This window comes from Mesoplodon densirostris, chromosome X (assembly GCF_025265405.1).
Source record: "Mesoplodon densirostris isolate mMesDen1 chromosome X, mMesDen1 primary haplotype, whole genome shotgun sequence".
Classification (NCBI taxonomy): domain Eukaryota; kingdom Metazoa; phylum Chordata; class Mammalia; order Artiodactyla; family Ziphiidae; genus Mesoplodon; species Mesoplodon densirostris.
Genome location: NC_082681.1, coordinates 108,791,969 through 108,815,247, shown reverse-complemented (window position 1 = coordinate 108,815,247; position 23,279 = coordinate 108,791,969). Strand labels below are relative to the sequence as shown.

At 36.3% G+C, this 23,279-nt stretch overlaps 1 protein-coding gene across 1 annotated transcript in view; it reads right to left on the bottom strand.

Moving 5' to 3' along the window:
* The window catches only part of DMD (dystrophin), a 1,698,782-nt gene that overhangs the window by 1,310,746 nt on the left and 364,757 nt on the right, over window positions 1-23,279 (bottom strand). The window contains exons 22-24 of the mRNA XM_060087208.1: window positions 21,058-21,240; window positions 12,878-13,012; window positions 11,116-11,265 (exon numbers count right to left, since the gene is read on the bottom strand). Of these exons, the coding sequence (XP_059943191.1) occupies window positions 11,116-11,265; window positions 12,878-13,012; window positions 21,058-21,240 (468 nt within the window). The remainder of the gene's footprint in view (window positions 1-11,115; window positions 11,266-12,877; window positions 13,013-21,057; window positions 21,241-23,279) is intronic.

The following is a 23,279-nucleotide window of genomic DNA, read 5'->3' as shown; positions in this document are numbered from 1 at the left end:
CCTTTACTTTACCACTGCCAATTTCTTCTTTTATGTCAATTTAATCTCACAGTTGCCCCTCTAGCAACTGAACAAGACAACTATAATTAATAAGTGAAGGAGTAAATGGGAGTTGAGCAAACAAATCCAGCCAGTAGAGACTACTTTTACAAGTACTAGGTTCTGCAGTTTATGTATGAACAATGTAGGAAGAAGAGAAGTAAAAATTATTTTAAGTATTTTTATATGCCAAAAAGGAAGTTAACTATTAGAACTTGGCTAATTCTAAGTTCATTAACTCTATCATTTTAAAGAAAATTCAGAAGTTAGTAACATTTTATTGATACTCTTTACCTACAGCAACTTTATCTACTTTTCATTAAAATTAGACATGTCAAAAATCTTAGTCCATAAAACTAATCTGATCAGTAATTTAATATATAGATGTATTCTCATTGGCCTAATAGTTTTGCTAAAAATTATACTTATACCTTAGCAGTAAAACAGGTGAAGAGACAGCATGTAAAAAAAAAAATCTGCCTTCTGTAATCATTCAGAGCATAAGTTTAATATCATCTCTTTATGGTCACAGCCGATTTATAGACAGAGGCCAAGACATTTGATATTTTTTTCCTTAAGGACACACCAAGTATAAAGAGCTATAAAAAATAACCTCGTGCGGGCTTCCCTGGTGGTGCAGTGGTTGAGAGTCTGCCTGCCGATGCAGGGGACACGGGTTTGTGCCCCGGTCCAGGAAGATCCCACATGCCGCGGAGCGGCTGAGCCCGTGAGCCATGGCCGCTGAGCCTGCACGTCTGGAGCCTGTGCTCCGCAGCGGGAGAGGCCACAACAGTGAGAGGCCCGCGTACCGCAAAAAAAAAAAAAAAAAAAAAAATAACCTCGCTCATAAAGAAAAATATGAGTGGCTTATATACCTCTTATTGCCTGCCAGACCACATTTAGATCTGCTAAGACTACCTTTCTGATCTGCTGGAGAGAGAATGGTGAAGAAAGAGAAGAGCCCAAGATTACCTTAAGTTTCTGGCCTGAGAAATTTAAAGAATGAGTTGACATGAACGAGAACGGAGAAACTGTTGGGTAGGTTTGATAGGAGCTCGAATCTGAGTATGTTATGTTTGAGCTGCTTACTAAATATCCACATAGAGACATAATAGAAGGGTGGATATACAGTTCTGGAGTTTAGGGCAGAGGTCTGTACTAGAGATAATATTTTGAGAATCATTAGCATGTAAAGAATATTTAAAGCCACAACACTGCATAAAATATCCAAAGGAGTGGGTAAAGAAAAAAAAGACAGCATGAAGCTTAAAAACTATTTCGTTTACAAATGGATCTAGTTAGGCAAAATTTGTTTCAGAATTCTTTCTTGTGTGTTTATGAGTGAGATTGGCATGGGACTTTGCTTCTTGTACCATTTTCGTCAATTTTTTTTTTGAGTATGAATTTCAATATTTAATATCGTCAATTTTTAAAATTGAAGTATAGTTGTTTTACAACATTATATTAGCTTCACGTGTACAACATAGTGACTCAATATTTTTATAGATTGTACTCCATTTAAAGTTATTACAAAATAATGGCTATATTTCCCTGTGCTGTACAATATATCCTTGTTTCTTATTTATTTTATACATAGTAGTTTGTATATCTTAACCCCATACCCTTGTATCACCCCTCCCCTTTCCCTCTCCTCACTGGTAACCACTAGTTTGCTCTCTATACCTGTGAATTTGTTTCTTTTTTGTTATATATATTTGTTCATTTTATTTTTTAGATTCCTGAGATAAACATATAAGTAATAGCATAGAGTATTTGTCTTTGTCTTAGTTATTTCACTAAGCATAATACTCTCTAGGTCCATCCACAGTGTTGGAAATGGCAGAATTCCATTCTTTTTTAATGTGTAATATTCCATTGTGTGTGTGTGTATATATATACACACACACACATACATAAATACATAAATAGATATTTTTTGTATTCATTCTCTGTTGATGGACACTTGGGCTGCTTCCATATCTTGGCTATTGTAAATAATGCTGCTATGAAGACTGGGGTGCATGTATCTCTTCAAGTTAATGCTTTTGTTTTTTTCAGATGTATACCCAGGAGTGGAATTGCTGGATCATATGGTAGTTCTATTTTTAGTTTTTTTTAGGAACCTCATACTGTTTTCCATAGTGGCTGCACCAATTTACAAACCCACTTACAGTGTACTAGGGTGCCCTTTTCTTCACATCTTCACCAACATTTGTTATTTGTATACTTTTTGATGACAGCTATTTTGACAGGTGTGAGGTAATATTTCATTGTCATTTTGATTTGCATTTCTCTGATGATTAGCAATGTTGAGCATTTTTTCATGTGCCTTTGGCCATCTGTACATCTTTCCTTCTTGTACCATTTTTGTCAAATTTTAGTAAGAATATTTTCTAGCCATATTTTTCAGCCTGTCTTAATCAGCTTGGGCTTCTATAACAAAATACCATAGATCAGGGGGCTTAAACAGCATACATTTATTTCTCACAGTTCTAGAGGCTGAGAAGTTCAAGACCAAGGTATCTGCTGATTCAGTGTCTGGTGAAGGCCCTCTTTCTAGTTTGCAAATGGCCTCCTTCTTGCTGTATCCTCACGTATCTGGAAGAATTATCTCTCTCGTGTCTCTTTATCTCAGGGCATCTCAGATCTTCCTTTTGGAATTTCTCTGCTTTAGAAAGGATCTGCTGAGGTAAAATCTCAATTTCTGTTTCTCTGAAAATGTCTAATTTGCCCTTGCAATTTTGCTAGGTTCAGAACTCTGGGATGGTGGTAACTTTTTCTCAATATCTTGAAAACATTTTTCCAACTTTTTTTTCTGATTCTTTTGTTGTAGTTAAAAAGTCTAATGTCAGTCTAAGTTTCATTCCTTCAAAAATGATCTGTCTCTCCTCTCTGGTTGCTAATGTAAATTTATCTTTGTTTTTGGAATTCTGCAGTTCCACTGTGAAATGTCTAAGAGTGGATTTCTGTTTATTTATGCTGCCTGTTATATATTGTGCTTCCTGCTTAAGTAGGTTGGCTCTGGAAGTTATTCCTCAGTATCCTTCACATATTCCCGCCTATCCATTTTTCTTTATTCTCGCCTTCAGAGTCTCCCATTAGACATAAGTTAGACATTCATAACCTACTCCCAATATATATTTTGCCTTCCTGTTCATACTGTCTACCTCCTTAGGTTTTGGTACCACATTCCCATATTTCAATTTCCTCATAACTCATTTTTTTCAACTGTTTAATATACATTGAACACAGCCATTATTTTTTCCAGTTTTTAAAGTGATAATTTTAATTTTAGTACTCATATTTTGATCTGTTTTTCAAATCTTCCTCATCAGCTTTTAGCGTCTTATTTCTTCATTTGATTCTCACTCTCATTTCTTTAATATTTCATCTACTTATTTTATATTAATTACCTGGCAATTCTAGTACCTGAAATTGTAGAGGAGGTGATCTAAATTCACTCTGTGTTGCATGTGATTACTTTGCTTCATGATGGCTTGTTTTCTTGTGCTTGTGGGGTTTACCGTGAGCTCAAATTTCACAAAATTTAGTCTGTGAGAATACTAAGGTGATTTTCTTTCTAAGAATTTGGATTCACCTCTCACTAGTGCTAGGGTGCTACCAACCTGGAGCTACTTTAACTTAATCTCTTGTCTTAGGGATACCTTGACTCTTACTGGTAATAAACACTCAAATAAGCGACCCTCACAAGAACAGGCCTACGGTTACACATTTTCAGATGAGGTGATTATAATTATTCTTACTTTTAATTTTATACTTAGAGTGGGAAGAGAGATAGACATATTTTTATATTGGGACATTTCACAGACAAAATACCCCCGTCCATCATTGTACTGAAGATATAACCCTTGTTTTACATAGAATCTCTGTTCACCTCCCGCCATTTGCTTGAGCCTGAGGCTCAGATTTCTATTGTATCAAATGGCTTAATTTAACCAAACTCTGGGTTTCTAGTATTAGCTTTTAGCACTAAGGCAATACAAGGGTCAGTGCTCATAGTTGTATTAGTTCTATGACTTTAGTTTCATCTGCATTTTTTTTTTTGTCCTGGCCTTTAAAGGTTTACTCACTTCCTTGCAAGAGAGAAAACATTTAAAAGTATATTTGTTGGAAATTTCCCAGCATCTTGGTGTTTTGAAGAGGGCATTTTAGAAAACTGAGTCTGCCTCATCCTTGGGAATGGAAGTCAGCCCCTTCTCAACATATGTGGAGTTAATCAAATCTACCTCATAAAATAATGTGGGGATTAAGTTTAACACTATAATTGCTTAGCACAAGGACTGACATAAAAATGCACTCAGTAAATTGTAGCTTTTACTATTTATATTATACATTGATATTTTCTAAGAAGTAAACACATTGACAAAATCATAAAGATATTCTTTTATAGATAAATGGCTTTCCAATAATAATTTTGACCTCAAGACTGATATATAGTCACTTGTTTTCCTGGATTACTTTACAGTTTTCCTTCAGCCGATATTTGTCTATTCTTCCCTATCTATGCTAAGGTAGATGTGACACTCAGTGACCAATTCAAAGTTATAATTACTGGAGCAATTAATGAGTCCCTCAAGCTGCCTATCATGAGTGTTACTACTAAAGCAGAATCAACCAATTTAGATTTTGCTTCTTCTCTTTTACTGTCTGCTATTTAATGTCACGTGAAAAAACTTATAGATGACTTTGAGAAGACCAGAAATGGGGGCATTCACAATACACAAGAAAGATGAAATAATCACTAATCAAGAGAACTGGTAAAGGCTTTGGACTTCTAAATACATGTGATTTTAATATTTAAAACTCTAAAATGCTTTTTATAAAATTAGTCATCCCTAATATTTTTAAACTCATACTGTAAGCTTTCCTTAGAAATTGGGAAACCAGTTACTTGCAATATTCACTTCTTACCAAGCAGCTTTTATTTTTAATATAAGGAAAAGATCACTGAGACTGAAGGCAGCATGGTCAACCAGTATGTGCCCAGGCTCCAAGAGCAGAGACTTGGGTCTAAGCATACTAGCTTTGTGGCCTTTGATACCCTATCCATTTCTATAAAATAGGAATGTACAATAGAAGTCCTTATAACATAAGGTTGCTGTGAGAACAAATGAGAAAATGTATGTCAGACACTTGGAGCAGTGCCTGGGCCTTTGTAACAATTATACTATTATTGCTATTATTATACATTTTGCTGTATCACTAACAAATCGTCTGTAGCTTGGTTACTCTGTAGTAAGTTGGAAAAATTAGATTATTTGGTACAATTTTTGGAGCTGTTTCCTGGTTTGCTAACCATCTCTCAAATCATTACTGTGAGTAGAAAATGTAGTGCCATATGATTATGAAGAGTGAAAGATGCCTTTTCAAGGAATGGAAATAATTTATCACTTATCTGAATGCAAACTCACACTCTGAAATTAGGAACAGGATCTAGCAAATCTCTTTTAAATATTCATAGGCAATAAAATCTCTGGCTGTTTGATTGATTTAACAGGCAACTGAATGTTACCTTTGTTCTGCATAATTGCCCCTATAGGAAATATCAGTTAGGCAATTAAAAAAAAACCCACAAACCTTTGAAATAGGCATTTTAATCGAGAAGAAAATGGGCTAAGGCTTATATTCAAGAGAAAGGGCACTTGTTTATCAATGGAAAAACTATTTTTCTTTAGCCAAAGAAAAAAATCAAGAAATTTATGGCTTAAAAAAATTCAGAATTTCTGACTATAACAATCCAATATACAACATAGATTTTTTAAAAAAGGAAATCAATTTTAAAACTCTGTTACTGTAATTATTTTATTTCCCCAGACTCTTAGATAATTATCCCAAGGATGCATCTGCATTGCATCAAAACACCAGTCTTTTCAACTGAATATTCAGTGGGAACATCCAAACGATTGATTTAGCTAACAAAGTACTAGATATTTCTCTATTACCTAGATAGTCTGGAAATGATCAAAGTACTCAGATTATACCCTGAGAACTAGGAAAACCCTGTTACTACTCATCCTTTTAACTCAACATCTTATTTTTAAAGTCACATTGGCATACTAAAGACTAGCAGAACAGAATTTGAGAAGGATATTATCTCTAACATGATGTGGTTTTCATCAAAGCTCTAAAGCACCAAATATGCTTTATTTACATTGCCAAATTACTCTCAGGTTATTATTGGCTAGATATTTTATATAAGCATAGCCAAGGCTGATAGTGGTTTCAAGTTTATTTATTGTTACTATAGCATTCTGTTTGACTACTGAAGTAGAATGAAAAATTCCTTCCAATTTTAAGACCTATGGAATGATAAAAGTCCTTTCGTCAGTCTTCTGAATTTTATTTAAATAATGGAGGTGTGTACATTTCATTGTTTTTCACATTGGAATATATATATATATATATATATATATATATATATATATATATATATATATATATATATATATATGTTTGTCTATTCCTGCCCTGGTAGCACACACGCACTCACGCACAGATACACATACACTGCTTTGAGGGTAGATACTACAGCATACAACCTAGTAAAAATAAAAGCACTTTCCAGGCAGTATTTTATATATTGCTCAGGAGAATCCTATGAAATAGGATCTGTCATCGCAGATGAGGAAATGGAAGCTTGAAAATATTTCCCAAGGGTACAGAGCCAATGGGTTGTAGATGGATGTGTTTATTGTCTTTTAACATTCATGTTGGTGATACTGGAATATTTCTCTCTTTGCCAGCTGGCAGGATGCTGAGCTTTGTCAATAAAGGGTGCTGGAGTGACATTGGGGGAGGTAAAGTTTTCTCTGTTCAGTGTGTTTTTACTTCTTGCTCCCATGGCTCTGGGTTAGCCTGTGGGATGCCTGGTTGAGTTCACCTCGTCTGCCCCACCCCCCAAATAAATTTTAGCAGCACCCTCTACAGGTGTCTTCTGACAAGTTCAGTGGGTGCTCCAGTGGCAAGTCCAACCTGGGTGCCAAATCCATGGGCAGCTTCCTGGAGCCCAAGCCGGTTTCCCTAAATTCGGTGGCCCCTACTGTAGCTAGCTTCCCAGTGAGTCCAACAGGCAATCAATCCCCTCTAGCTTCCCAGAAAATTCAATAGCAGCCCCCACAGGTTACCTCCCCATGAAATTTGTCATCATCCCACTCCAAGATTCCCTTCACACAAGCTTCAGCCCACTGACTACATACTAGCTCTGGTCTGGGTCAACCCAGCAAACTTCTTTGTCATCTCATGCTCTGGAGACATACTCTTTCCAAACAGGTTTGAATCCCAGCCTTCGGTAGAGCCCCTCACTTTCCAAGTCATTTCCTTCCCTTGGTGCTATCCCTTGGTTCTAGGGAATTCTTTGGAGTTCTCTTCTATTTCCTCTTAAAAATTAATTCCCAGTAATTACTTAATACTTATTTGTATTAAACGTTCCCTGTTGAAGCTACTGTGTAACCTGTTTTCTGTTACCTGTCTGACCCTGATTAATACCAAGGGCTATTCCAACCCAAGATTTTCTGATTCAAATTTCAATGCTTTAAAACTCAGTTTGGATATAGCAAAATAAGCGTTCAATTAAGGTTTGTTGTTGAGTTGAATTATTATCTATTTGGGGGAAATACCAGGTTCCACAACAGAGACCTTTGAAATGTAAAGACATAAGTAGTTTTTTGTGTTGCTAAAGGTTTGCAAGAGCATTACATAAATGAGGTTGATGCCAAGATCAGGATTAGAGAGTGGTCTACTCCTAAGGACAGAATAGACAAACACTGAACATGGTTAATGATTAAAATTTGGGCCTCTTCACAGGTTAGCCAAAATCAGTTTTACAGTGTGCCTTTTGGCTTTTTTTTTTTTGATTGAACTCTAATTTCTAACCTGACACTAAAATTCAAATACAAATACAAGCACATTCCAATTCTATATCAAAATCCAAATGTAAATGACCTTTGACCTAGTTGCCGCCTCGGAATACCTACTTCTGCCCACATCCAGTAACAGTGCGATAGGGTCAAGGGCTAAAGGACTGTTTAGAATCGCCTATTTCCAGTCCCGTAGTCCCTTATATTGATATGGAGAAAGTATGATTAGACTACTAAACAAAGGTAGTGCAGGATTAAGGATTGTTTGGAGTCTCTGCTAATCAGGACTTCTTTCTTTCCAATGTATAAACATGATCAAACTTCTCCCCCATGTAAATAACAAAAGGTTCCCTGCATACCGTCATAGCTACCATCCCCCCTCAGGACCTTTCTTTGCCTTCACAGCCAAGCTCCTCACAAGGATCGTGCACACTTGCCTTCCCCGTCCTTTTCTCTAATATCTTCTGTATCGCACTGTCACCAGTCTCTCTAAGCCCAGGAAAACTCCATCAAAACTGCTCTAGGAAACGTCACAAGTGACATCCTTTTTGCCCAATTCTGTCTTCATCTTACCGGGTTTCTCCACCCATACTTGACAGTTTTTCATGACTCCTCTTTATAAACTGCTACCTGCTAAGCACCCAGGTTTTAACTTGCATCTCCTCTTACCTCTGATCATTTCTTCTCATCTCCTTTGTAGACACTGTTTCCTCAGCCGGAAACTTGATATGGGGTATAACTCTGAAATTCTGTCTATGATTCTTTTTCTTTTGGCTTATTTGGGATGATCTCAGGAACTCTGCAGTTTTAATTAGCACATAGCCTGACAAATTCCCCATCTGTGTAACTAGTCCGAATCACTCTCTTTAACTTTAGGGCTGTGTAACTCTCTCTTACTGGATTAGGGAATATCCCCACCTGGGCACTCCGTAAGTACTGTAGCAGATCCTGTTGCTGCCCAGCCACATAACCCCTTAGCCTCGGAACCTCTAAGTTCACTTGAAGCTTTGGTGGCCAGTATGTGCATGCAATGCTAGATTCCCACCTTAAGCTCCCACATTTCTCTATTTTACTGCTCTAGGCAGCCCAGGAAGTACTGGGATTTTATGCACCCAAGGGCAATCCTCAAACACAAAGGGAGGAAAATTGGTGGACAAATGTTCCAGCTTCCATTAGCCCAGCGGGACAATTCTAAGTGAGCTCTATGACACTGGTGTTCTACCTGATTTCTTTAAAGCTCCCAGTGGGACTGAGCTCAGTAACTCCCAATGGAAACTCACTCATAAAAGCATCCTTTATCAGACTTCCAACCTTTCATTCTTCATTCTCCCCATGCCCTCACTTGTCCTTCCTGGTATCATCTCCAAAATAAATTACCAGCGCCTAAGGTCTTCACTCGGGTTGCTTTTGATTAATATCAAACTTAAGCAGATATGTCTGGCTCAATGGGGGTAAAAAATGACATGTGATCTTTCACCTCCAAACTTGTTTTTTCTTACTTTCTCAAAGTTGTTTCTGAAAAATATCTGATACTCAATCACCTGAGTCAGAAACCAAGATACTCTTCTGAATTTTGCATTTGCTCTGTATCTATCACTAATGGCCTTACCTTCAACTGAGCTAAAAGTATCGCTTCTTACTTGGTCTCATTGCCTGCAGTCTCCCTGTCTCTTAGACCCCCCACCCCACTCTCCAGTCTCCCCAGAGGTAACGTAATCTGATGGTGGCACCTCTCTTCTCCTTCCCCCTTATAAGTTAAACCCTTCAGTGGTTCCCTAAGTGCATGGCCATAGAGCAGGCTTTTTGTGAAGCACAGATCTCCCTTAGCAATCTCACTCATGCTTATTTGTTCAGGCTCACCTTCAGCCAGACCCCCATTTGCATTCTGTGTTTTAGCAAAATCAAATACTTCCAATTTTCTGTAACTGCTGGTGGCTACCTGCCTGGAATCACCCTCTTACTCTTGCCCATTTGGCTGTCTCCTACTCTAATTTAAAAATGTAGTTTACAACAAATCTTCTCTAGGAAAGCTACCCCAAATACCTTCCATTGCTGACCCACACAAGCCTGTGTCTTTTTCTATGTTCTCTAATCCTCTATCGTAACTTTTTTTTTTTTCTTTTTTTGTGGTACGCGGGCCTCTCACTGCTGTGGCCTCTCCCGTTGCAGAGCACAGGCTCCAGATGCGCAGGCCCAGCGGCCATGGCTCACGGGCCCAGCTGCTCCACAGCATGTGGGATCTTCCCGGACCGGGGCACGAACCCGTGTGCCCTGCATCGGCAGGCTGACTCTCAACCACTGCACCACCAGGGAAGCCCCTACCGTAACTTTTAACCCAACATTTTGCATCTTATAAGGATATTATTTGTTTTTATGTCCTGGAACACACTAAGAAATGAATAATTTTTTGCTTAACTAATCAATGACTGTAAGTAGTGAAGTACAGATATTTTTTCTGACTTATTTCCAAACCTTCAGTGTCTCACATGTTATAGATGCACTTAGCAATCAGATACGAAAGTAAACCTCATTATGAATTTTTTTTTCCTTCTTGACAAATAATCCATTCTTGATTTAGGAGAATGTATGCAAAATATTGTTTGATTCAGAAAAATATGTTATTTTTTTCAATTTTGATTTGAAAAATTCACACCATATGTATTAATTTTTAAATATGAAAACCCCTCTGTTATATATAAATACAAACTCATATTATTTGGGAACAATAAACAATATCCAATATCTTGGGTACTAATAAAATCACATGTATTATTAACAGATTATATATGACCATAACAAACATGTGTGTACATGTTTGAAGAGAGAGAGAGAAAGGGAGAGAGGTGACGATACCTACACATATTAGTTAATCTTGCATATGGAAAAGAACTGTGATCAGATAAGATCCGATTTTGAACACCAGATTAACTATTTACTCATTTGAAGATTTGAGCGAGTTACTGCACTTGGTCTGTATCAGGTTTCCTATTAAAACCCATACTTTATAAAATTTTTGTAAGATAAAATGATATGATACACATATAAATATTTCATCCATGTCTAGAACTTGAAAGTTTTTACAACCTGGAAGCTGAGCTAATATTTAAATTATTCCTCATTTTGACTGAGAGGCATAAAGGTATTTGCTAGTCTTTATGCAAATTAGTTTAAAGAGATTTTTTCACTCTTCTCGTCATACCTCTTCATGTAGTTCTCTCCAACGAGAATTAAATGTCTCGAGTTCCTCATTGATCAGTTCATCCATGACTCCGCCATCTGTTAGGGTCTGTGCCAATATGCGAATCTGATTTGGGTTATCCTCTGAATGTTGCATCAAATTTTCAAGTGACTGAAATACATTTGCAATAATTACTATTTCACTTCTTTTTCTAAATCCATTGAACTAACCCAAAATGCTCAGTATCTTCTGATTTACATATAATTTAGTTATAAGCAACTTAAAGCAATATTTAATTGGGATAACAAAACATGAAAGATCATTGTTATTTCAAAACTATGATGTTGCTCCATGTCAATCTTCATGGGCTTGTGGCAGAACTATGGAATGGGGTACATAAAAAATGATTCACGGCCACCTTCTTCTCTGAGGCTCTCTACTATAAAACCTGGAAGGTAAGACGCTCAATTTCCCAACTTCTCTTATAGCTAATGATGGCCAAGTGACATGATTCTGACAATGTACATAGGTAGAAATTCAAGAGCAGAGTTTCCCTTCTCACATTAAAAAAAAAAGTCACAGTACTTTAGAAGCAATCCCTCTGGCCTTCACCCTTTTTCACACATATACGGCTTAGAGGTAAAGTAGCCATATTTGGACTGCGAGACAATAAAAACAAGGATGAGGTCCTTCAATCTGTTCATTTAGTAGGGTAAGTGCATGATCACATCCTTTGTTCTGGCCATGACCCTTTTACTCATGCAGTATAACTTTGCAGGCTTGTTTCATCTTTTTTGGAAGATGCTTCACACTGTTAGTTCACAATGACTGTTTGGTCACTGAACATCTCTGAATAGGACAGGGACATAATTATAGTCTATTTGAGGTCTCTCTCACTGTTCTTTGATACCTCTTCAAGTTTTACAATTCTCTTGCAAAAGTAAGGAAGTTGGATATAATCATGCCCAGGTTTCTGCTGCAATGTCCTAGGATTCCAATTCTATTCAGTCAAAAACATTTCACATTTTCTTCACATTTTGATTAATTTATGTACCTTATTTTAGCAGATTAACAAAGGGGCTGCACTACAAGTGGCTCTACACACAATACATAGGATAAAACTACATATTCATTACATATAAAGGATTAGTCAAAAGTACAATAAAATGCATAGGACATAAATGATTGTCAGAAATTCACATAAGTCAAAGCTTATACATGCAAACTCCTTTAAATTTTACTTTTTAAAGATCTCCAGAATAAAACTTGAAAATGTACTAAAATGTATGAACATTTTAAAGATACATTTCAAACATCAAAGCATGCCTATTTAATACCTTGAAATATTCCGTAAGGTATAAATTTATGATTTTAAATAATTAAAAAATATGCTCCAACTCAGTGAAGGTAGCTTTTAAACTGGAAATAATGTTTTACATTACCACCGTGTTTATCTCTACTCCAATGGAGCAAAACTGTGCATTCAAACTGTCTTTGCAGGTCTGTAGTAGATTTAAGCAGGTAAAGAAAAATGTCAACATACAACATAGTGATATAGCGAAAGGCATATGTCCTCTCTAAGAGGTTATTTAAATTCTCTTTAAAACCTTAACACTGGAAGGTTCAGAGAGGAATCAAAGGTTTCATCCCAATTGCTGGTGCTGGGGAAGGCATAGCAACTATACTCTCTGCCTGGTTTTCTTTGAATTTATTTTCTATTTGATTCTTGACATCTTTCAATAATGCATATAAATTATCACAATTATATTAATTCACAACTTACATCTAGCACCTCAGAGATTTCCTCAGCTCCACCAGGAATATTTTCAGTGGCCTTAAGTTTAAATTCTACTTCATTTAGCCACTTGTTTGCCTTCTCCAAGTATGACAATAACTCATGCCAACATGCCCAAACTTCCTGTGAAAGAAATGTATATCACAGATGAAATATTTTGATAGAACAGTGAGTGTGCGATTTTGTCATTTCCATTTTTAAAACTTCTAAAAATAAAACATATTTTTTACCTTTTCTTTGTAGCTCATTGAAAATGCAACTAGTCATTTTGAGCATCTAATATGTCTATAATTACAAATCATTAAGGAAACATTTTATTACATGAATAAATTCAAGACTCAGTGATTTACTTTTTTAAATAAAAAATAATTCATCAACATTACAGTCTGGGAAATAGAAAAAATAAAAGCATATATAAAACTGCACGTATAAACCTAACATCCCAACACATCAACTATTACCACTTTCTGTGACCTCCTCTAAATTTTATCATATATAAATAACTAGATAGTTAAAAGTAAAGTATGGATTTAACTATAGCTCTCTGTTTAATAAACATTATATCCTATACATTTTTTCTATATTATTAGGAAGATATATTTTTTAATAAAAATCTAAGGTTTCATTTAAGTAGCTATAGTTTGGTTTCCTTAGTTTTGTTTGCTATTATATCTTTCTGGTGACCATCATTATGAATATGAATTTTTCCATATTTTAAATTATTTCCTTGTGGTATATTATTAGAAATATGAATATGAACTATTTTGAGGATATGATTATGTTTCAATGGCTTTTGATATACACTGAGAAAACTAACTAATATTCAAAAGTACTCATATATGAAAGAGCAAAATTTTAAGACTGCTACCAGAAGAATATAGAAGAGACTTTTTTTGACCTTGGAGTGGGGAAGAATATCTAAAAGAAGACATTTTGTAAAAACTGACCATAAGAAAGAGATAAATAAATTTAATTACATTAGAATTAAAACCTACTCATCAAAGAACACAAGAAAGAAATTGAAAAACAGCCTCAAACTTGAAGAAAACAACTGCAAAACTGGAAATAGATGAATATGAAAGGAACACTGAATCAGTTAAAAGATGAACAAATAACCAAATAAAAAAATGAAACAAAATCCTGAACCAGTATTTGAAAGAAAATGATACATGTGATAAACATTCACAAATATGTTCAGACTCATAAGTAACCAGGAGAATGTATGTCAGGATTACAGTGAGATATTTAACACGTTGACTGACACAAATGAGAAGTTTGACAATTCCAAGTGTGAGAGAAGATACGCATTAACACAAATTTGTATTTATTGCTGGTGGGTGTGTATACTAGAATGATCATTTTGGAAAACAATGTCATTCCCAGTAAGGTGAATATTCACATACCTAACAACCCAGCAACTCCACTTTTCCATAAACATCCTCAGAGAAACTGGTTTGGATGGACAACAAAGAGAGTTACAAGAATGTTCATTTCAGTACTTTTTGTAATAACCAAATAAAAAAAAGAAGGAAATGAACCTTAATGTCCAGTGGCAAGAAAATGTACAAATACACTGTATCATATTTACACAGAGAACACAGAAGCAAAAATGAAAACTTCACCAAAGAGAACCATATGGATGAGGCCCAGACACAAAAATGTTGAGCAAAAAGAGCTAGCCCCAGAAAACGATATATTATAGATTACCACTTTCTACAACCCTCAAAACAAGCAAAGTTGAGCAGTATATTATTTAGGCATCCACATGTGTATGATAATTTTTTTAAGCAGAAAAATAATAAAGACAATTTTCTGGATTAGGGTTATGTCTGCTGGGAAAAAGTAGGAAGATACATTAGAGGATAAGAATATTAAAAGAGTCATTTTCCATTAGCTTGGAGATTGGAAATATTGGGCAAATTTATAGATATAGCAGTGCAATCACTACCACCTGCAAACCCTCCCCCACAACCAAAAATGAAGCATAGGAAGTAAGTTTTATTTTAGGAGAAATTAAAAATTCTATCAGATTCCCCATATTTTCACCTTTGCTCATAGCCCTTGCAAATGATGGAGAACATTCTCTCTCTAACTGATGAAAAGTATCAGTCTAACCTGCCTTGCCAGCTTACCAATTCTTGCTTAGTATTTTATGTACAGTTTATTACAGAAAGTGAAATTAAGTATTTTGCTTTAAAAAGTGATAGAAATCTTAAATCTGGGTCATTTCCAGCTCCTGCTGGACTACAGGCTGTCTTCCTTCTGGGCAAAGATCCCAGTGGGAAAATATAAATATCCCATCTAATACCTGAGGGTACTTTAGAGCTTTGAAGATAAGGAGATGCGATTGGTAACGTGTCTTACTAACTTTGGTGCAGATTGAGATAATGAACTACCTTGCTGATTTAACCATCAGGATGGATGGCCTCTTGTGTCCTCAATGCATCTGAAGGACACAGCTGGAAAGGCTGAATGTACTGGCTTTACAGGTCACCTCTGCAAAATAAAATATAGTCTTGCAGCCTGAATTGGAGCTAAAAGCCACTTAGAATAACCGTTAAGTTTAACAGTTTGGAACTTAAAATTACCTTGAAATCACCAAATTCAAAGTGGCTTTGAAGAAAGTACAAATGAAAAAGGAAACTTCCATTCAAAATGGAGCTGATGTGGTAAACCCTCCCCCCAACCTGATCCAGTCATATTAAAATGCTAGATAAAATATTTTTTTAAAAACCTTTTAAATTCACAGCTGATTTATGAAACAAGTATGAAAAATCCTCAGGTGGCAGAAATAAAAGGGGAAGTTAAGTGCACTAAAGGTTGGGAAACCAAGCTTAACAAAATACTGGCATATCAGAACATAAAAGCTGGGGTATTCAAAACTAATTTGGGATGGGAAAAGAGGCATTGGTCTCATGCATTCCAGGGAGATGGAAAAGCATAAAGCTGGGTGTCACCTCTCCTGGAAACAAGAACTATAAAATCCCCATCCACTGGAGTATAAGAAATTAGCAAGAAAGCTGAGGATCCTTTGGATTTTGGTTGGAAAATAAGGATCCACCTGTAAGGAAGTGAAACCTAAGTTTATATCACACATGAGGATAGAACATAACATCTCTCAGACTCTGGTAGGGACAAATAGAAAAGACTCATAAGGACCCTCCAATAGCCTAGCACAGAAGGGATTTCCAGTAAAATATAATTCCTACTACAGATGAGCTCACAAACAAAAAAATTACAAGCATGTGACAAAATTCACTACCATTAGAGGGAGTCAACAGTTGTAACAAATGGTAGAATCCATACATTGTGATCAGAGATAACAGAACAAATTTTTTTAAATTTTATAATAAATAAGTTGAGCCTGGTGATAAAAGTTGCCAGTAGGATCTACTTTTCTTGAGACTAACAACCAGAATTCATACTTAAGAAATAGAAGGGCTAAGTTCGCTATATTCCATGTTGCTAAAACTTCTGCTAGATGTTTCTACAAGCCCTCATCTAAAGAGAGACAGCTAATGGGGAGGGCACTGGGGGAACATGAAGAGAAGGAGAATTTGAAAAGTTAGGCAATCCCTTTTTCTTACCTTTTTATGAGGGTGTTTAGGCGAAACTCATCTGGTCCCTTGGTCCCTTTTCTTTACAGGATCTAAAGGAGCAATGCTCTTCAAGTGGGTGGGTATATTCAAAAAGGAATGGTTGACATGCACTCCCTACTGAGATGCTGGTATGGCCAAAGAGGAATCAAGGACAACTATTTCAAGTTTTTCATTCCTAAGAGTTACATAATATGGGATCTGCCAGTGCCCACAGGCTGATTTGAGATATAGTGGGTAAGACAAAAAGGTTTAATTTTCAACGTGGTATAAGGCTATTGGCAAGAGTCAGCCTGAAATTCTTGTTGAATACTCCAAGGTTATCATGTATGCTTAGGAAATCTTTTCTAGGGTTCAAAGTCCATGTGAACAAGGCCAACTGGGCTCTCCATCAGACCACAACAAACCTATAGAGAACAAGCCAGATCAGTAGTGATAACCTATAGAGTCTGGCGATAACAGACTCATCATCACAGATATGTGTGGGTATTAACAAAAAAGTTAATAGCAACTGCAGCCAGCCAAAGAAAGAACATCTTATGAAGAGTATTTTTCCTTCCTTATCCCCCCATATACTAAAATTAGAAGATTACTATCCAGAAATTGAGAGGACTGTAAGATCAATTTTTCTCACTCCCACATCTGTATAAATTACTGAACCCACAAGATTAAGTTGGTGGAAATTTTAATAAAGTATGAGATCAAAATTTATATGAGACTTTTAGGGCTTCCCTGGTGGCAGAGTGGTTAAGAATCCGCCTGCCAATGCAGGAGAGACGGGTTCGAGCTCTGGTCCAGGAATATCCCACATGCCGCGGAGTAATGAAGCCCGTGCACCACAACTACTGGGCCTGCACTCTAGAGCCTGCGAGCCACAACTACTGAGCCTGAATGCCTAGAGCCCATGCTCCGCAACAAGAGAAGCCACCGCAATGAGAAACCCATGCACTTCAACGAAGAATAGCCCCCACTCGCTGCAACTAAAGAAAGCCCAAGCGCAGCAACAAAGACCAAACGCAGCCAAAAAGAGAAAAACAAATACCGTATGCAGCCAAAGATAAAATGAAAAAAAAATTTATATGAGACTTTTAATAACTAAAAGTAAATGAAAACTTAGAGGATCAGACTGAAATACTGATTAAAAAGCCAACTATAGGTGGAAAATGGAGTTGAACCTGGTTGGTTTTCATTACTGGAAAACCAAAACTGTTTCATGCTTATTACTCATTAAGTTGAGATTTCTCAACCAACTATATTACATAAGTTTAAACTGTTTAAAGGAAAAAACAGAATTACACAAAAGCAGAAGATTATGCAAAAGAGACAGATTTGTAAAACAACTAAGTAAAACATTGAGAAATGGAAAATACAGCCTTTGAAAAAATACAAACACACACACATAGATAGATGTGAATGCAGAGATGAATGTATTTATACATCAATGAATAAATTATGCACTAGGCAGGTGAAGAGAAAACTTGAGCACTGGAAGACAGATTTTAGGAAATTACCCAGAATCCAAAAGATAGAGATAGAAATATAGAAAATATTAAAGAGAAGCCAAGAATCTGAAAACAGGATGGGGAGATTCTTCATAGATCTAATAAAGGTTCCCCTAGGAAGGAATGAAGAGATTAGGAGAAAGAAAACCTCCAGAAAAGTTTTTTGGAGACCACCAAAGAAAGAAAGAATCTTTCTGTTCTTATTAATACACCAGGTGACAAAGTACAGATGAAAGCAAAATACACATAGATAAACAGACTGAAACTGCAAAGCATCAAAGACAAAGAGAAAATGGAAATGTATCTGAGAAAGTTATAAAGAAACGATAATTTGGCAGCAGACTTCTTGACAGCAAGAAATTTCAGAAGAAAATAGAATAACATTTTTCAGTGTTGTAAAAAAATAACTCCCCTAGCATAATTATATGCTCAGCTAGGCCATTCCTCAACGCTGAGAGCAGAAAAAAAAAAAAGGCATTTTCAGTCATACAAAGTCTGAGAGCACTTGCTATTCACACTCAATGAAAGAGCAGAAGCAGAAGAAGGGTACGGAAAAGCAAAAATAATCACAGAAGTTGGTAAAATAGTGATGGCAAATCTAAATAAATATTAATAATAATAATTTCAACAACACAGTGGCAATAGCACTGACTAATTTGGGGGATAAGAAATAGGGTGCAACAACAATATGGAAGATGGGAAATAAATTCAGAGTTAAATGATTCTAGTGGTTCTGCTATATCATTGTTAGGTGTGTAGAAATATTTATTATTGGTGGACTTTGTGGATTAAGGTATGCAAGATAATATTGTAATTAAGGGTTCCATTAAAATAAATAGCATATATATTCCAAACCAGTGGAGAAGGAATAAAGAGAGACTAAATAACTTGATAACTTTAACACAAAGAGGAAAGTTTAGAAGTGTCATTACAGATGAAAAATGGAAGGATAATTCATAAAAAATCTTGAAAATTTTGTTATTAATATGAAAATTAATTAATTTTGGAAAACATACCCCAAAATAGATTTCTGGAGGAGTAGCATATTTCTTTTAACATCTTTACTGGAGTATAATTGCTTTACAGTGTTGTGTTAGTTTCTGCTGTATAACAAAGTGAATCAGCTATATGTATACATATATCCCTCTGGCATCTCCCTTCCACCCTCCCAATCCCATTCCTCTAGGTGGTCACAATGCATCGGGCTGATCTCCCGGTGCTACGCAGCTGCTTCCCACTATCTATTTTACATTTGGTAGTGTATATATGTCCATGCCACTCTCTCACTTCGTCACAGCTTACCCTTCCCCCTCCCCGTGTCCTCAAGTCCATTCTCTACGTCTGTGCCTTTATTCCTATCCTTCCCCTAGGTTCTTCAGAACCATTTTTTTTTTTTTTAGATTCCATATATATGTGTTAGCACACGGTATTTGTTTTTCTCTTTCTGACTTACTTCACTCTGCATGACAGACTCTAGGGCCATCCACCTCACTACAAATAACTCAATTTCCTTTCTTTTATGCCTGAGTAATATTCCATTGTATATATGTACCACATCTTCTTTATCCATCCATCTGTTGATGGACCCTTAGGTTGCTTCCACGTCCTGGCTATTGTAAATAGAGCTGCAATGAACATTGTGCTACATGAACAAACAACCCAATCCAAAAATGGGCAGAAGACCTAAATAGACATTTCTCCAGAGTAGCATATTTTTAAGTGAACAACATGAATAATAGAAAGCAAAGAATAGTGATGATGTAAAGAAATTAGGAACCTAAGAAAACAATATTTAAATGTTTCATTTGAATATGACCAGAAAGCACTTCCTTAGATATAAAAAGCCCTTATATAACATGATTTTGAATCAGTTGTGACTTCCTTGAAACTTTCAGTGTCATCTCTTCCCATTCTTTGTTTTATTTTCTGTAGTACTGACATAGCACCGATCAAAGAGATTTTCCTTTATATTCTCAGAAACTATAATAGTTCCTTGGATACAGAAGGCACTAGGCAAGTGTGTGAGGAATGGATTGGATAAAAAATGAACAGGGACTGATAAATAAAGAAGGAACTGGAACTGATAATGGAGAAACTTGGAGTTGTAATATTGGAAATCTTGGGTACAGGGTGAAGGATAAAGTTTTAATATTTTTTAAAGGTCTACTCTATTGGTCTGAGTTGCATCTGCCTCTAAACATAAAACACTCAATATAAAAAGCTCCCTAAACAATCATGTTCTTCAACAATAATGGGACACCTGAATTCTTTATCAACTATATTCACAAAGATGACTCAGTTTATGCAGGAGAAGTTGGCTGAATTTAAAGCCCAATTGGTGTGCAGTATCTGGCGGCTTCAGCATTTGGTAGTAGGTAAAGTTTTGGCATCCTTGACATGATACAAACTGCTAATATACAGTATTTTCACATGAAGAATCACAGTTTGCTTTTGATACAATTACATGGTAATCACTTGGGGTATCTGAATTCCCTATCAAGTATATTCAGAGTATCATAACCTAAGGAGTAAAGCATATGTGAAAGATAAGGCAGGACTTATGATAATAAATTAATATAATGTAAAATGTCCAAAAAAAAGCTAGTTAGACAATATGTCTTGTAAAGAACTCTATAGGGCACCGCAACTGTTAAAGAGAATTATAATAAGATATACTTTCTCCCCAGAATACCCTCCTGCTAAGATAATTATATGATGTTATGGACATTCAAATATATGAAAAAAGAGAGACCAGTTTCTATAAATCTTGAGAAAACGTATTCATGGGATTTTGTGACCTAATAATAATAATAATAACAACAACAACAACAGACTGGGAATGGCTCACATTTACTGAGTGCTAGGCTAAGTACTTTATATAGAATAGCTTATTTAATTTTCTCACTCCAAGTTAAGCAAATGGCCCACAGTTGCAAACTTGTAAGTGCCTGAGTGAAGAATTTGAGCCTAAGTAGTATTAAACCAGAGTTTGTGTTCTTAATCACTATGCTTCACATACAACCATAAGCTGACATATAGTAATTGATAAAGATCAAGAAAAGCAACTGACTTCCAAAGTCTTGCATTTCCCATTCAGCCTGGTGCAGAGCCACTGGTAGTTGGTGGTGAGAGTGTCAAGTTCCTTTTTTAAGGCCTCTTGTGCTGCAGGTGGAGCTTGAGCTATGACACTGTTTACAGACTCAGTGAGGAGTTTCACTTTTGCTTCTTTTTGCTGGGCCTCTTCTTTAGCTCTCTGAAAAATAAACAATGCTCTCTTAATAACAAGGCAATGACCTTACTTTCAAGATGCATTCCTATATATCATATTCTTTCTTCCTTGCAACATCTCTGTTAGAATGAGATTAATAAAAATAAATCCAATACTGACTGCAATCACTTCCATAAATTTGAGTTTAGTGACAGGACTTCCCTGGTGGCGCAGTGGTTAAGAATCCGCCTGCCAATGCAGGGGACACAGGTTCGAGCCCAGGTCTGGGAAGATCCCACATGTCGTGGAGCAACTAAGCCAGTGTGCCAAAACTACTGAGCCTGCGCGCCACAACTACTGACCCTGTGCACCACAACTACTGAAGCCCAGGCGCCTAGAGCCCGTGCTCTGCAACAAAAGAAGCCACCGCAATGAGGAGCCTGCGCACCACAACAAAGAGTAGCCCCCACTACCCCCCTCTCGCTGCAACTAGAGAAAGCCCGCACGCAGCAATGAAGACCCAACACAGCCAAAAATAAATAAATAAATAAAAATTTTTAAAAATTTGAGTTCAGTGACAATTGGAAACTTGCAGGAAAAAATTTATAATCAGAATGTAACAGACCTTTAAACAGAAAAGTTTGAAAAGTAGTCTGTATGTGGATGTGTATTTGTGGAGAATACACAAACACACACACACACACACACACACATATATATACACACACATACGTGAAATAAGCAAGAAACAAATTTCAATGCTAACTAGGTTCAAAAATATCTCATAGTCTAGAATTGAAATCACTTATAAATTACTCAGATGGATGAATAATATTGAAATCAGTACAAATATCATTATTTAAATCAAAGAATAATTAACACAGAAATAAGTCTTCTTAATGCTATATTTGGAACATATTTTGATAAAAGAAAGCTGTGTTCAGTAACAGAGAATGCGTAAGAGAAAGAGAAGAGAAGTTCCTGACATGAGGGGGCTGGCCTAGTACAGCTATGCTTTGGTATTCTTGTGTTGAAAAAAACTGTTTCACAAAACATCAATATCAGACATGCTACTTTGTTACCACTGCAGATCATGACAGAAATTCCACTCCATAATCATGTAAGCATATAGACAAAAACATAAACAATGTCCAAATCAAAAAATATCAGACACTTCCCCATCCTGTTAATGGGTCACTGCTGCTTCTTTATCAATTATTACGTATCTTCAGCCTCTCTCTAGTCTTCTCTCCTTCCAGGAAAAATGTATTAAGATACCCAATCACAGAGTTACTCCTACTCGGTGACAACATGAAATCCAGAGCAAAGCCCTTAAACTCTCCCTTAAATCATCTAACACAAACCCAAATCCTATAACAGGTTTGAATACTCTCTTACTCATATAACCCATGGTTGCCCATGGTGTGTATTCTCCCTCATTACCAAAAGTAATAAACTCAACTTGTTCAACTACAGGAGTGTTGCTATTCGTCTGTGGGTTACTATGAAGGCCGATCTTGTGACGAGCTTTCCAGCATAAGTAGTTTATGCACGATGTGAAAGAAACAGTGGTAGGGAGATGGGGAATGGAAAGAGAATGGAGATTAGAAGGGTATACTTATTAACCCAGCAATTGCTGTTGGTGACTGGAGTTTAATCCTGCCAGGAAGCTCTGGGAAACATAGGTCTCAGGTTTATCCCACTCAGGGGTGAGGGCACTGGGGTATTTATACACCATCTCCCATCATTGGTTGAACCCTGTTGGGGGAATGTTAATTTCCTAGTATGTGAAGCCATACTCAGGTGGAAAAAGTGGGATTTGGTGGCCTCAGAAAGCTGTCAGATAAAGAAATGCAGATTCTGGCAGGTGGAAGTTGTGCCTATATGCAGTATAGTAGTGAGAGTAAGGGGATATGGGCAGTAAATGGGCAAAGTCAGCTATAGAATGCCTTTCTAATTTTCAACACAATCACTCTATGCCTTTAGATTTAGTCCCATAATGCCTTAAAAAGTATAAAATACAATGGCAAATGCAAGTTGTTTTGACTATTAAATGATTGCCTTCACTGATTTTAATTGATTGA